Source organism: Pipistrellus kuhlii, unplaced genomic scaffold (assembly GCF_014108245.1).
Source record: "Pipistrellus kuhlii isolate mPipKuh1 unplaced genomic scaffold, mPipKuh1.p scaffold_m20_p_184, whole genome shotgun sequence".
In the NCBI taxonomy this organism is placed as follows: domain Eukaryota; kingdom Metazoa; phylum Chordata; class Mammalia; order Chiroptera; family Vespertilionidae; genus Pipistrellus; species Pipistrellus kuhlii.
In genome coordinates, this window is record NW_023425498.1 from 21,789 (window position 1) to 37,624 (window position 15,836).

General features: G+C 54.4%; 1 protein-coding gene across 1 annotated transcript; it reads right to left on the reverse strand.

Moving 5' to 3' along the window:
- Positions 1-6,188: 6,188 nt before the first annotated feature.
- Positions 6,189-10,404, reverse strand: OSCAR (osteoclast associated Ig-like receptor; the record flags this gene model as incomplete). Its single annotated transcript, XM_036443174.2, has 3 exons — positions 6,189-6,770; positions 7,707-7,970; positions 10,074-10,404. Coding segments are annotated over 3 exons (756 nt in total), but the record flags the coding sequence as incomplete, so codon positions are not given.
- Positions 10,405-15,836: the final 5,432 nt, after the last annotated feature.

Consider the following 15,836-nt stretch of genomic DNA (forward strand, 5'->3'; position numbering starts at 1 on the left):
AATAGGACAAAATACTCAATCTCTTTGCTAAAAGAAGAGCCCAAGGCCCTAGCTGGTGTGGCTCAGTGGATAGAGCATTGGCCTGCGGACTGAAGGATGCTGGGTTTGATTCCAGTCAAGGGCACATGCCCAGGTTGCAGGCTAGGTTGCAGCCTCGATCCCCATTGGAAGACAACAAAGATCTCTCTCTTCTTCTCCCTTCCTCCCTACTTTCTTTCTTCTCTCCCTCTTCTCCCCCCTCTCCCCCCACATGTGAGGGTACAACAGAAAGCACTGTCTACAAGCTCACCAGAACCCTGACCCCGGACATCCCAGCCTCCTGAACTGTGAGAAATGAGCTGCTGTTGCACCCAGTCTGCAGTACTTTGCTCTAAAAACCCCAGTTGGCTGAGACAGATGTCCATAAACCTGGTAACACGGGTGGGTTCCTGGCAGGGAGCTACGTGCCCGGAGCCAGGAGGGGCAGGGAGGCTGTTGTATGACATCAGGCAGGGGACATCTGTTCACGTCCCTGTCACTCAGGCTCTGAGTCCGATGGAGCGGCCAACACTTCCAACATGGCTGGTCCCAGGGCCAGGGAGAAGAGAGAGCTCTGGTGTGCCGCACCAGCACAGCCAAGGGTTTGGCGAGTCTGCAGGAGAGCTGGCGAAGGATGATGAAAAGACAGACAAAGAGAAGAAGCTGGGTCTAGGTGGATCTTCTGTGCATGACTGGGACCACAGAAAAGATCCAGACTGCAGGCTGCTGCTTTATTTTATGGTCAGAGGTAAACAAGGTAATTTACAACGTTCTTGTGAGTTTCACTTGTTTTGGCAGCACTTGTGATGAGCAAAGTGTCCAATGAATGTTTATTGAGTGGATAGCAGCCATAATGCAGATTTCACCGTCTACCATGGACCATGTCTCCATCCCAGTCTTTGCCGCCTGGCCATCCACACGCGATGTCAGTCTTCTAAGAGCCATACAGGACTTTAACCTGTTGGGTTTCTTTTTCTCCCTGTGGCTGCCTCTTAGAAACAACTACTACACAACACCACAAACCTCTTCCAGTTTGAGTCAAGACTTCCGGGTTTTACTGGCTTTAGTCTCCTCTTTCACTTTCATTTCTGAGTGAGGAGGAGGTTATGATCTTCGAGGCAGTGGTTCCTTTTATTCGTCATCCAGGAAGGCTCCGAGTTGGTCTCTGCTCTCGATTCCCGCTTGCCTGGCTAACTACTCACCCTTCCGGTCTCAGATTAGATGCTGTTTCCCCTGAAAACTCTTGCCTGACTCATGTGTGCTTCCCTGGTGCCTTATCACACCCTGAGTACTTAGCGTGTTGTATTCTTTTGTAAAAATTTTATTTTGAAAGAGTAGGGGAGGGGGGAGAGAGAAACATAGATGTGAGAGCAAACATTGATCACTGCCTCCTGCAGCACCCCCTACTGTGGGTCAAGTCTGAAACCCGGGCATGTGCCCTGACTGGGAATCGAACTGGCAACCTTTCTGTGCATGGGACAATGCCCAACCACCTGAGCCACACTGGCCTGAGCTAATGTACTGTATTCTGACTTTCTCCTGCACCAGACCATGAGCTCCTCCCAGGGGACCATGTTGTTTTATCCCTATATCCCCAGGGCGTGGGAGACATGCCCAGTGTGGCTGCATGAGCTCTCCACGCTGAGGATGCCATAAGCAGGCTCCGTACTTTGCCCTTCCGTGGTAGGCAGAATAGTGGTTCTGCTGACCATGTGAAGTGCCAGTTTCCAGAACCCTGTGGATGTTATATCTGGCAAAAGGGACTTCGAGGTGTGATTAAATGAAAACTCATGAGACAGGGAGAGCATCCTGAGTTATCTGGGTGGGTTTAATGTCATCACTAAGGTCCTTGTAAGGAGGCACAGTCCAACATGGTGTGGCTCAGTGGATAGAGCATCGGCCTGCAGACTGAAGGATCCTGGTTGGATTCTGGTCAAGGGCACATGCCTGGGTTGCGGGCTCAATCCCCATTAGACAGGCAGGAGGCAGCCAATCAGTGATTCTCATCGTTGATGTTTCTCTCTCCCGCTCCCTTCCTCTCAGATTAGATGCTGTTTCCCCTGAAAACTCTTGCCTATTATACACACACACACACACACACACACACACACTGAGTGGCCAGATTATTATGATCTCTGGACGCGTAATAATGTGGCCGCTCAGTGCGCACGCACACACACACACACACACACACACACACATACACACACACAATATACTAGAGGTCCCTTGCATGGATTGGTGCACCAGTGAAGTCCCTCGGCCTGGCCTGTGCCCTCTCCCAATCTGGGACCCCTTGGGGGATATCGGACTGCTGATTTTGTCCAGATCCCTGCAGGCCAGGCCGAGAGACCCACTGGGGTATGCACATAAGATCTTTGGTTAATCTCTTCCCGCCATCCCCCCTACCCCCTACCATCTGAGATTCATCAGTCTGTTCTGTTTCCATGCCTGTGCATTGAGCCTCTGCCCCCTTGTGGTCAGGGTGTGTCAGCTACCAGTCAAATGGTTGGACAGTTAGCGTGTGTGTGTGTGTGTGTGTGTGTGTGTGTGTGTGAGAAAAACACTGCTCTGGCCAGGTGGCTCAGTTGGTTAGAGTTTTGTCTCATGCATTAAAAAATTTCAGGCTCAATTCCCAGTCAAAGCAAATACCTAGATTTCAGATTCAGTCCCTGGTTGGGGCATGTACAGGAGGCAGCGAATTAATGTTTCCCTCTCACATTGATATTTTCTCCCTCTCCTTCCCTCCCTCCCTTTTTCCTCCCTCCCTCCCTCTCTCTCTTTCTTCCTCCCCCTCCCTCCTTCCTCTTTCTCTAAAGCAATAAATGTATCCCCATGTGAGAATTTAAAAAAGAAAGAATAATGAAGACTGTTAGCTCACTTGTGTTGTCCCTTTTATCCCACATACCCAGGGACTCACCCTGGGGACTTCTACTGTTGTCCCTGCCCCTCCTTGTCCACTTTTCACACATTAATTTAAGGCCCTCAGTGTGCCAGGCACCGCGCCAGGTGCTGGGGACCCAGTGGGGAGTGACAGCAGACATGAACCCTACTCCCATGTGGCTCACAGAGAAACCGTAGCAGGAACCAAATGACAGCTCGCTGTGTTGATCAGGGAGCACTTGAAGCTGGGGTGAGAAAGACACCCCAAGAAAAGAACACTAGATCTAATTTAACTTCTCTCACTTAACAGTGTATCGATAAACAGCTTTGCTTTTTATCAGAACATAGGTTTGAAATCTGGTTCTGAGGCCATGGGTAAGGAGGGAGGTGGAGAGGGAAGGTCTAGCAGCAGAAGTGGGGGTTGAGGAGGTGGGATACAGGCGTGTCTCCTTCCAAAAATGGGAAAGGAGTTTTCTCTTTGCTAAAGGAAGACGGGAAATTGGGATGCTGGGAAACCATTAGCCATATCCATCCCTGCAACTATAGCAAAGAGAAAACGTTTTGAAAGCCTGTCATTGGAGGGTCTGAGCTAAGCAGGGAGACCGCTGACGGCTTGGCTGAAGAAGTGATGTAAGGTTTGAAAGTTGGGCAGACGTTAACTAGGCGAAGAGGGGCTGGAAGGGTGTTCCAGGCAGAGGGAACAGCATTGACAAAGCCCAGTGGAGGAGGACGGCCAGGTGACTGTGCAGAGAGACTGAACGTTGTGCGCTTACTGCCACCTAGTGGCCACATCTCTTTCCTACATCAGCGCTGAAATTCTGGCCTCGCTACTGGTCTCCACTGGAAAGATGATGGGCGTGGCTGAACCAGAGACTGTACAGATGGGAGACATGCAGGAAGGCAGGGCTGAGGCGTCTGAGCTTTTCAGAGAGAAACCTGACAAGTACGGTCCTGGCTCATGGACATCAGAGTCCATGAAGGGCCCTCGCCGGTGTGGCTCTGCGGATAGAGCAATGGCCTGTGGACCAAAGGGCCCCCGATTCCAGTCAAGGGCACGTACCTTGGTTGCAGGCTCCTCCTCGGCCAGAGCCCTGCATGCAGGAGACAACCAGTCGATGTGTTTCTCTCTCATCGATGTTCCTCTCTGTCTTTCCCTCTCTCTTCGTAAAAATCAACAGGAAAATATCCTCAGGTGAGGATTAACAACAAAAATCAGTTACAAAACAGTATTAGGGTGAACTTCCCTGGCCCACCCTCGGACCAGTGAGTTTCGCCCGGGAACACAAGATTAAAACCTCCCCCCTCTTTATTTTTTTTTTTTAAATATATTTTATTGAGTTTTCACAGAGAGGAAGAGAGAGGGATAGAAGTTAGAAACATCGATGAGAGAGAATCATTGATCAGCTGCCTCTTGCACACCCCCTACTGGGGATGCACCTGAAACCAAGGTACATGCCCTTGACCGGAATCAAACCCGGGACCTTTCAGTCCCCAGGCCGACGCTCTATCCACTGAGCCAAACCGGTCCCGGCCCTTCCCCCCTCTTTAATAATAATAATAATAATAATAATAATAGTAGTAAATAGTATTAGCCCTAGCTGGTTTTGCTCAGTGGATAGAGCGTAGGCTTGTGGACTGGGGGTTCAAGGCCACATGCCTGGGTTGCAGGCTCGATCCCCAGTGTGGGGCATGCAGGAGGCAGCCGGTCAATGGTTCTCATCGTTGATATTTCTGTCTCTCCCTCTCCCTTCCTCTCTGAAATCAATAAAAATATATAAATAACATTTAAAACATAAAGATTTTCTTCAAAAGCCTTTCTGCAGAAACCCTCCACGTATGCCCACGTCCCCCTTAACCTGCATTGAGAATTGGCTTACTTCGTTTTTCTCTTAGGGGCGTGGTCGGCAAACTGCGGCTCGCGAGCCACATGCGGCCCTTTGGGCCCTTGAGTGTGGCTCTTCCACAAAATACCGCGGCCTGGGCGAGTCTATGTTGAAGAAGTGGTGTTAAAAGAAGTTTAAGTTTAAAAAATGTGGCTCTCCAAAGACACTTCCATCGTCGTACTGTTGATATTTGGCTCTGTGGACTCATGAGTTTGCCCACCACGGCTCTAGGCCAATAAAACACTGTGACCACTGTTCTCCAACGCAAATGTTTACTTAGCCAATTATTTTATTTTATTTAATTTTATTTATTTTTTTTCTCCATAGTTTTTAATTAATATGTTTATCCCTTGGTTCATAAATTAATCCCATGAGCTATAGGGAGAACTAAGAGATCCCCACAGAAAGAGTTAAGAGACTTAATCCAGAAGTTGTGTGTTGGCAAGTGTTACTATGAGTATTATAATTATAGTAAGGCTTGTGCAATAATGATTCACCTGGAGAGAGAGAAAAAAAAAAAAGAATGTCAAATTCAAGGGCTTAGAGGTGTGCAAAAAACAAGGACCCCTGAAAGAACATGGATTTATCAAATACAGCTAGCATGGAGTACAATGTGTTTTGGAGACCGGAAAGAAGCTCATCAGGAAAGCTTCATAAAGGTTACATATAATATTAATTTTATTATTATTTTAAAATCTTTATTGTTGAAAGTATTACATGTGCCCCATCTCCCCCCTCCCCCCATTAACCTCTTCTAGACCACCCTGGCCCTGTTACCCCCAGACTTCGTGATCCCCAAGGACCACCAGGGAGCCGAGTCCGATGCAATAAACAAAAGAGCCTTTTCCGTGTACTTAGCCAATTATTTTAAACGAAGCCCAAATAAGTAGATTCTCAGCCGAGGGAGAGCCTGCCTGCTTGGCGTGCCCCAGGGGGTCCATGGGAAGGCATGGATGTTGGCAGATGGACACAGAACTTCGAGTAATGGATTCAGAAGAGACTGCATGTAGCCGGGCCTGCGAAGTCCAGAGGCCAGACAAGGAGAGCAAACAGGCTGCGCTGGTTTTAACTCAGCCCTGAGGGCAGCCCCCAGCAGACCAGCTGAGGTTTACCGTGTCCCTGCCAAGGCTCAGGGTTCTACTGCACACACACTGCTTGCTATTGCCATGGCAACGGACTCCCGCTTAACGAAAATGACGGCTCAAGCAAATGAAGCTGCGATTTTTTTAAAATTATATATATTTTTTTATTTATTTCTTACAGAGAGGAAGGGAGAGAGATAGAGAGTTAGAAACATTGATGAGAGAGAAACATCTATCAGCTGCCTCCTGCACACTCCCCACTGGGGATGTGCCCGCAACCAGGGCACATATGCCCCTAACCGGAATCGAACCTGGGACCTTTCAGTCCGCAGGCCGACGCTCTATCCACTGAGCCAACCCGGTTTCGGCAAAACCACAAGACTTGGATAGGAATCCGTTACACAGTCGCTAACCCTGAGCATTTGCTACGGGCCTGTCACTGTTTACAATGCTGCCGGCGTCATGTCCCCTTCACCCTCCAGGTCCCAGAGCTGAGCAGTAGCAGAACGCCCATGGCACAGCCAGGGAGAGCGAGGCGCAGGGGGCCGCCTTCCTGCTGGCACACGGTGGGTGAGCAGCAGTGCTGGGGCTCGAACCCGGACCGGGCGCGGATCCCGGAGGCCTGGACAAAGGGCCCAGGGGAAGAGGCCAGGCCGCGGGCGGGACAGAGGCGGTGGTCACTGTTACTGGGGGGCGCTGGGCTCAGCCGGGCGTCCTGCTGCCTCTGCCCTCGGGGCGCCGCCTCAGGCCGCGGGGCCGAGCTCCAGGCCCCCCGGGCCCCGGCCCGCCGCCCGTCGCCAGTCGCGCCACTCCCAGCCCAGCAGCAGGGCCAGCGCCAGCAGCACCAGCCCCGCCAGCGCCAGGCGCACCGTGTTGCCCTGGGTGTAGTCCACGGGGCCCGAGCCTGCGGGGGCAAGGGAGCGGGTGTCAGCGTCCCGCCGAGGGCTCCGGCCTCCGGGATGAGGGGGACCCAGTCCCTCCAAGCGAGGGTGGGAGAGCTCCACTCCCGGGTCTGAGGGAGGAGGCTGGGGGCCCCCTGGGTCTGAGGGAGGAGGCTGGGGGCCTGGGCTCCTGGGTCTGAGGGAGGAGGGCTGGGGCCTGGGCTCCTGGGTCTGAGAGAGGAGGAGGGGGGCCTGGACTCCTGGGTCTGAGGGAGGAGGGCTGGGGCCTGGGCTCCTGGGTCTGAGGGAGGAGGAGGGGGGCCTGGACTCCTGGGTCTGAGGGAGGAGGGCTGGGGGCCTGGGCTTCTGTGTCTGAGGGAGGAGGGGCTGGGGGCCTGGACTCCTGGGCCTGAGGGAGGAGGGCTGGGGGCCTGAATTCCTGGGTCTGAGAGAGGAGACTGGGGGCAGGGAGGAGAGTCAGGGAGGAGGTGGGTTGGCTGGGGATGGGGATGGGGATGGTGATGGGGGGGAGGGGATGGAGATGGGGGTGGGGGTGCGGATGGGGATGGTGATGGGGTGGGGATGGAGATGGGGGGTGGGGATGGGGATGAGGGTGGGGATGGGGGAGGGGGGGGATGGGGGTGGGGATGGGGGTGGGGATGGGGATGGGGGTGGGGATGGGGATGGGATGAGGGTGGGATGGGGATGGAGAGATGGAGATGGAGATGGAGATGGGGATGGGATGGGGATGGGGATGGGGGATGGAGGATGGGGATGGGGTGGGGATGGGGGTGGGGATGGGGATGGGGATGGGGATGGGGGGGGGGGGTGGGGATGGGGTGGGGATGGGGGTGGGGATGGGGATGGGGATGGGGAGGGGGTGGGGATGGGATGGGGGTGGGGATGGGGATGGCGGTGGGTGATTGGGATGGGGATGGAGGGGATACGGGGGGCCTCACCCTCCGGGCTGATGACCAGCGGCTCGCTGCGCGGGGACAGCACGTAGGGCGCGGCGGGCGTGTGGTAGTAGCAGGTGTAGGTGCCGGGCGCCCGGGCGCGGGGCAGCGGGAAGTCGGCCCAGGGCAGCGCGGACTGGCGCACCTGCAGCGGCGGCGCCTCGCCCGCGCGGTACAGCGCGAAGCTCATGTTGCCGGCGCGGCCGGTGCAGCGCAGGCTCAGCGGGGCCCCGGGCAGCGCCTCCAGCGACGGGCGCGGCAGGAGCTCTGCGGCGGGAGGGAGGGCGGCGGGGCGGTGGGCGCCCTGCCCGGGCCCCCGGAGCGCCCCCTCCTCCCCTATCCCCGCCGGTGCCTGAGAGGCGGGTGCTCTCCTTCACCTCCCGCCGGCTCCCCGCGCCCCGCGCCCCAGGGGCACGTCCCCCTCCTCTCCCGTCTCTGTCTCTCCCTCCGCTGGGCGCCGGCCGCTCGGTTGTGGAGGCCGCAGTGCAGGCGCGCGGGGGGCTGTTTGGGCTCCACGGGGAGGGCCCAGGCCCGGCCGAGCTGGGGCGGGGGCGGGGGGCGCACAAACGCCCCAGCTGAAAACTTTCCTTCCTTCCTCCTTCCCTTCTTTCCTTCCTTCCCTCCTCCCTCCTTCCTTCCCTCCTCCTCCCTCCTTCCTTCTCTTCCTTCCCTCCCTCCCTCCTTCCCTCCTCCTTTCTCTCTCTCTCTCTCTCTCTCTCTCTCTCTCTCTCTCTCTCTCTCTCCCTCCCTCCCCTCCCTCCCTCCTCCCTCCCTCCCTCGTGTGTGTGTGTGTGTGTGTGTGTGTGTGTGTGTGTGTGTGTACACGCAGGCCTAAGCCTCTGGGACCCTCCCAGCCCCCCCTCCCCCTCCCCCCCTCACCTGTCACCATCAGGTCCCGCCCGCCAGGCCCTCACCTGTCACCATCAGCTCCCGCCCCGCCCTCACCTGTCACCATCAGCTCCCTCCAGGCCCTCACCTGTCACCATCAGCTCCCTCCAGGCCCTCACCTGTCACCATCAGCTCCCACCCTGCCCTCACCTGTCACCGTCAGCTCCCGCCCCGCCCTCACCTGTCACCATCAGCTCCCTCCAGGCCCTCACCTGTCACCATCAGCTCCCTCCATGCCCTCACCTGTCACCATCAGCTCCCTCCAGGCCCTCACCTGTCACCATCAGCTCCCGCCAGGCCCTCACCTGTCACCATCAACTCCCACCCCGCCCTCACCTGTCACCATCAGCTCCCGCCATGCCCTCACCTGTCACCATCAGCTCCCTCCATGCCCTCACCTGTCACCATCAGCTCCCTCCATGCCCTCACCTGTCACCATCAGCTCCCTCCAGGCCCTCACCTGTCACCATCAGCTCCGCCCGGCCCTCACCTGTCACCATCAGCTCCCTCCAGGCCCTCACCTGTCACCATCAGCTCCCGCCCCGCCCTCACCTGTCACCATCAGCTCCCGCCATGCCCTCACCTGTCACCATCAGCTCCCTCCAGGCCCTCACCTGTCACCATCAGCTCCCACCCCGCCCACACCTGTCACCCTCAGCTCCTGCCCCGCCCTCACCTGTCACCATCAGCTCCCTCCAGGCCCTCACCTGTCACCATCAGCTCCCGCCCCGCCCTCACCTGTCACCATCAGCTCCCGCCATGCCCTCACCTGTCACCATCAGCTCCCTCCAGGCCCTCACCTGTCACCATCAACTCCCACCCCGCCCACACCTGTCACCATCAGCTCCCGCCATGCCCTCACCTGTCACCATCAGCTCCCTCCAGGCCCTCACCTGTCACCATCAACTCCCACCCCGCCCACACCTGTCACCATCAGCTCCCTCCAGGCCCTCACCTGTCACCATCAGCTCCCTCCAGGCCCTCACCTGTCACCATCAGCTCCCGCCCCGCCCTCACCTGTCACCATCAGCTCCCTCCAGGCCCTCACCTGTCACCATCAGCTCCCTCCAGGCCCTCACCTGTCACCATCAGCTCCCGCCAGGCCCTCACCTGTCACCATCAGCTCCCGCCCGGCCCTCACCTGTCACCATCAGCTCCCTCCAGGCCCTCACCTGTCACCATCAGCTCCCACCCCGCCCTCACCTGTCACCATCAGCTCCCACCCCGCCCTCACCTGTCACCATCAGCTCCCACCCCGCCCTCACCTGTCACCATCAGCTCCCGCCCCGCCCTCACCTGTCACCATCAGCTCCCGCCCCGCCCTCACCTGTCACCATCAGCTCCCTCCAGGCCCTCACCTGTCACCATCAGCTCCCTCCAGGCCCTCACCTGTCACCATCAGCTCCCGCCCCGCCCTCACCTGTCACCATCAGCTCCTGCCAGGCCCTCACCTGTCACCATCAGCTCCCGCCTCGCCCTCACCTGTCACCGTCAACTCCAGGGCGTCGCTGGGCTGGGACCAGTCCCGGCTGAGGTACTCGCAGCGGTAACTGCCGCCCTGCGCCGTGGTCACCGCCTCCAGGAGGAACTGGGCCATTGCCTGGGGTCCGTCCAGGTACTGGGGGTACTGGTACTGCACCGGGAGGCCCTCTCCCAGCTTGAGCACGAATCTCAAGGCGGGCTGGGGCGCCCGGCACGTCAGAGTCACGTTGACCCCGGGGGTCACCACTGCAGCGGGCTGAGCCGCCAGGGAGGGCTTGGGGGGCTTGGGGGCCGAGATTGGGGGGACTGACTGCTTGTGCTTGGGGTATGGAAAGGGGAAGTGTGGATTCAAGGGCCTGGGTTGCCCGATGGTGGGGTGGGAGGGAGGCCCAGCGGGTGGTGGGGCCGTGGGGAAGAGCTCCAGGAACTTGGTGATATCCCACACGTTCTCGTGCGCCCTGTGCCTGGGGAACGAGGCGGGGGCGTTTGCATCCGGGGGTCCCCGGGCTTCCTGGGTGCCTGCGGACACGAAGAGGAGGCTGGGGTGAGAGCAGCGTCGCCTGGACAGGCAGTCCCCTCCTCAGCCTCAGTTCCCTCACCCCCCACGCTGTCCTCCACGTGTGGGTGCTGCTGGTGGCTGTTTTTAATAGTTTCAAAAATTGATGTCAGAGAGGAAGAGAGAAACATCCGTCAGGAGAGAGAATCGTGGATCAGCTGCCTCCTGCTCGCCCCACACTGGGGATCAGGCCCCGAACCCCGGCCAGTGCCCTGACCGGGAATTGAACCCTGACCCCCTCGTTCATAGGTCAACGCTCTACCACTGAGCCCCTCTGGCTGGCTCCTCTGCGATTTTTAAACATCATGTCAAGGAGCTGGGTCCCAGAAACCTGCCATTTTATTTATTTTATTTATTTTTTAAATATATATTTTATTGATTTTTTTTTTTTTTTTTTTTTTTTTTTTTTTTTTTACAGAGAGGAAGGTAGAGGGAGAGTTAGAAACATCCATGAGAGAGAAACATCGATCAGCTGCCTCCTGCACACCTCCTACCGGGGATGTGCCCACAACCAAGTCACATGCCCTTGACCGGAATCGAACCTGGGACCCTCCAGTTCACAGGCCGACGCTCTGTCCACTGAGCCACACTGGCTAGGGCAGAAACCTGCCATTTTAAATTGCTCTCCGGAATATCTGTGTCGCACCCAACAGCATTCAACAGTTACCAAACTTGCTCTCAGGTTAGAGGGAGGAGGGCACGTTGGATCTCCACCTCACACCCTTCCCAAAACCGTTTCCCAATCTATGAAAGGCCTACGCGTCTCCTAAACAATAAAAGTATCAGAAGAAAACATAGGCCGAGACCTGTGTGGCTCAGTGGGTAGAGCGTCGGCCTGCGGACTGAAGGGTCCCAGGTTCGATTCCTGTCAAGGGCATGTGCCTTGGTTGCGGGCACATCCCCAATAGGGGGTGTGCAGGAGGAGGCTGGTTGATGATTCTCTCTCATGGATGTTTCTAACTCTCTATCCCTCTCTCTTCCTCTCTGTAAAAAATTAATAATATATATAATATATATATATATATATATATATATATATATATATTTTTTTTTTTTTTTTTTTTTTTTAAAGAAGAAGAAGAAAGCATAGGAAGATGCATTTGTCTTGGGGTACAGAAGGCTGTCTTAAAACACAAAATGAGAAGTTGGAAGGGAATAAGGTTAGTAAATGTGAGCTCTTTGACATTCCCCAGCCGTGTCTGAGGAAAGTCACATGGATCAGAGCACTGGCCGAAATGACGTTCTCATAAATGCTGTAGAGCAAGAGTATAGAAAGAGCCCTGCTGGTGTTGCTAAGTGGTTAGCGCATCACACACACACACACACACACACACACACACACACCGAACACCACAGGGTCAAGGGCATGTACCCAGGCTGCAGGTTCAATCCCCCAACACCGTGGGGCGTGTGGGCGAGTTCAGGAGGCAACCAATCTATGTGTCTTTCTCACTTTGATGTTTCTCTCTCTCTCTCTCTCTCTCTCTCTCTCTCTCTCTCTCTCTCTCTCTCTCTCTCTCTCCTCCCCCCTCCTTCTCGGGTGAGGATTAGTAAACAAACAAGAGTCATCTAGAAAGAAACCCCAGGGCCGGCCCAGTCCAAAGTTGGGTAAAACATGTGACTCGTCATTTCCCAGAACAGGAAGTACAATTGGCCAATGCACATTTGGGGGTGCTGGGAAGACTGTCCAGCCTTAGTCGCAGTCACTTAAAAAACCAAAACAGGCCCTAAGCCCTGTAGCACAGAGGGTTAGTGTCATCCCAATACGCCAAGGTTACGGGTTCGATTCCCGGTCAGGGCACATACAATAACCAACAATGAATGCATAAATAAGGGGAACAACAAATCAGTGTCCGTCCATCCCCCCCTTTGCTTTAAAAATCAAAACAAAAGCCCTGGATGGGGTGTTCAGTGGTTAGAGCATCGGCCTGCACACCAAGGGTCAAGGGTTCAATTCCTGGTCCAGGGCATGTACCTGGGTTGCAGGTTTGATTGTGGGGGAGGCAACCCATCAATGTGCTCCTGTCACATGGACATTTCTCTCCACCCTCAGCCCTCCCTCCCTTCTACTCTCCCTAAAGGTTAATGGGGGAAATGCCCTCGGGGGAGGATTAACAACAACAAAAACTGAAACAACAATAAGGTATCTTTGACGATCAGGTTGTCCAAACTAAACATTGGCAGCATCCCACGTGGGTGAAGGCACTTAGGTATACTTGAGTGTGCCTTGCGAGAAGGCAATTTGCCAGTTTCTATCGAGATACACAAAGAGGCCCTAGACACCTTGACCAGGACTGAAGGGTCCCAGTTCGATTCCCGTCAAGGGCACATGCCTGGGTTGTGGGCTCCATCCCCAGTAGGGGGCGTGCAGGAGGCATCAGATCAATGATTCTCATCATTGATGTTTCTCTCTCTCCTCCTCTCTTCCTTTATGAAATCTTTAAAAAAAAAATAAAAATAAATAAATATATATATATATATATATATATATATATATATATATATATATATATATATATATCGCCGAGATCGGTTTGGCTCAGTGGATAGAGCGTCGGCTTGGGGACTGAAAGGTCCCAGGTTCGATTCCGGTCAAGGGCATGTACCTTGGTTGCGGGCACATTCCCAGTGGGGGGGTGTGCAAGAGGCAGCTGATCGATGACTCTCTCTCATCGATGTTTCTAACTCTCTATCTCTCTCCCTTCTTCTCTGTACAAAATCAATAAAATATATATTAAATATATATATATACATATATATATATATATATATATATATATGTATATATATATCCGTATTTTCTGGCGTATAAGATGACGTTTGAACAGAAAAAAAGTCAACCGAAAATCGGGGGCAAAAGAACAAAATTGCACAAAAATTACCTGCAGATCTTGTCAGCAAAGTAAGTCTTTTCTTTGAAGTGGGGGGTAGTCTTAGACAGCAAATATAGGCCTAAACCTGTTTTAACTGTAAAATTAGGGGGGGTCGTCTTATACGCCGGAAAATACCGTATATAATTTTTTTTTTTTTTTAAAGATACACAAAGAGGCCCTAGCCAGCCTGGCTCAGTGGCCAGAGCATTGGTCTGCAGGCGTAAGGGTCCCGGGTCCAACTCGGGTCAGGAGCACATGCCTGGTTGCTCTCACAGAAAGCTCAACCAGAAGCATTCCCTACAGCACTGGTGGGTGGTGGAGGGATAGGGAAACTGGAAACAACCTAAATATACAGCAAGAGGAACAAACATATGAGAGTCCAGCCATACAGCGGCAAGTGCTTCAATGACAGCAGTTGAAAGGGGGGTGGGGGAGCCCTATCTGGTGTGGCTCAGTGGATAGGGTGTCGGCCCCTGGACTGAAGGGTTCCGGGTTCGATCTCGGTCAAGGGCACGTACCTCGGTTGCAGGCTTGATCCCAGGCCCTGGTCGATGTGTGTGCAGGAGGCAACCAATCAGTGTGTCTCTCTCACATCCATGTTTCTCTGTGTGTCTCTTCCCCCCCACCCCCTTCCCCTGTCTAAAAAAAAATCAATGGAAAAATATATTCCAGTGAGGATTAACAAAAAACAAGGAGGGGGGGGGGGGAAGAGCTAGCTAAAGGACACAGAAATCGCTCCAAGAGAGATTGTAAAGTGGAAAATGTAAGATGCAGCGCAGAGTGAGTCACGAAACATCAAGTTTTTTCCTTGGCGAGAAAACCGAGAAGTATGTAAATCCGAGTATGTGTTTGGATGCGTGGAAATTCTGAAGGAAGGATTCAGAGATTATTTAAGGAAGAGGAGGAAGGGCAAGAGAGAGACTGTTACACGTCCTCTGGCAATGATCGGATTTTTAAAAAACCACGAACATATTTTCGCTTTGTCCTTTTTAAACACCGTCATTTAAAATAACCTGATCGCTTCTGTATGAATGAATGGCTTTCGAGGTGGTTATCATTTGAAATCTGAGTGTTGTGGGTGGGTGAGGTTGGGGAGGAAGAAGAGATCTCACTTTCGGGAGATCTGGAAAGAAACCCAAGGCTACTTCAGCGCCAGGGATCCTACTTCCTAAATAAGGGGACCGTAAGCGCTGCCAGAAGCTCTATCTCCAGAGCTATGCCACATTCTGAGCCTCTAATCCCCCCAATGGCCCATTTCACAGAGAAAGAAACTGAGTCCTAGCGTGCCCTGGCTTGTTCCAGTTCATAAGCGAACAGAACGGTGGACGTGGCCCTAACCGGTGTGGCTCAGTGGATAGAGCGCCAGCCTGCAGACTCAAGGGTCCCAGGTTCGATTCCGGTCAAAGGGCATGTACCTTGGTTGTGGGCACATCCCCAGTAGGAGGTGTGCAGGAGGCAGCTGGTCGATGTTTCTCTCCGATGGATGTTTCTAACTCTCTATCCCTCTCCCTTCCTCTCTGTGAAAAATCAATAAAATATATTAAATAAATAAAAAACAAAAACGGTGGACGGGGCATTCCAGTTTAGATCTCTTTAGCTCCAAAGTTCATGATCTCACTACTCCCCAATACCGGTCACTCACGGGAGTGAGAAGGAATGAAAGAAAGGAGGATGAGGGAGAGAGATAAGGAAATCTTGGGCCGAGGTGGGCAGCAAAGAGAAAATATGAGTCGTTGGAAATGGGATGTCAGCAACACACGGGGGGATGGATGGATGGCGGGGCAGGGGGGAGGGGGGGTGTACTCACCATCGGAGGTGACGCCCGTGTGACACAGAGGCCCTGTGGAAGGTTGAGGGGACTCGGTCTTGTCAAAGCCCCACACCAGGGACAACCCCAGGATCTAAGTCCCCCCCCCCCCAAACCACACTCCCACCTGCTGAAGCCAGAGATCTGGGCCCAGGACCCTCTTGCCTCTGTACCCAAGAAATAAGCCCTTGGACCCCACCTTTCCCAGGAGATGGTAATCTGAGCCCCCAGTTCCTCCTTGCTGGGGTTCAGGAGTCTGGGCTGCAGCTCCCCCTGATCTCAGGGACCCCGGTGTCCTGGCTTCCACCTACCCCCGCCCCCCCCCCCAACCTCAGAACCTGGGACTTGATCCTCCCTCTCCCTCAGGGGTCTAGCTCTCCTGCCCCAAGAGCCAGAGGATCCTGCGCCCAACTTCCCCTTCTCCCAGGAACGGGGGATTCCGGGCCCCTGTGGTCTCATGCTTTGGGACCCCAGGGTCTGGCCCCGCTCCTGTCCCACTATTCTGGCCTGGAGTTCTGAACCCTTAG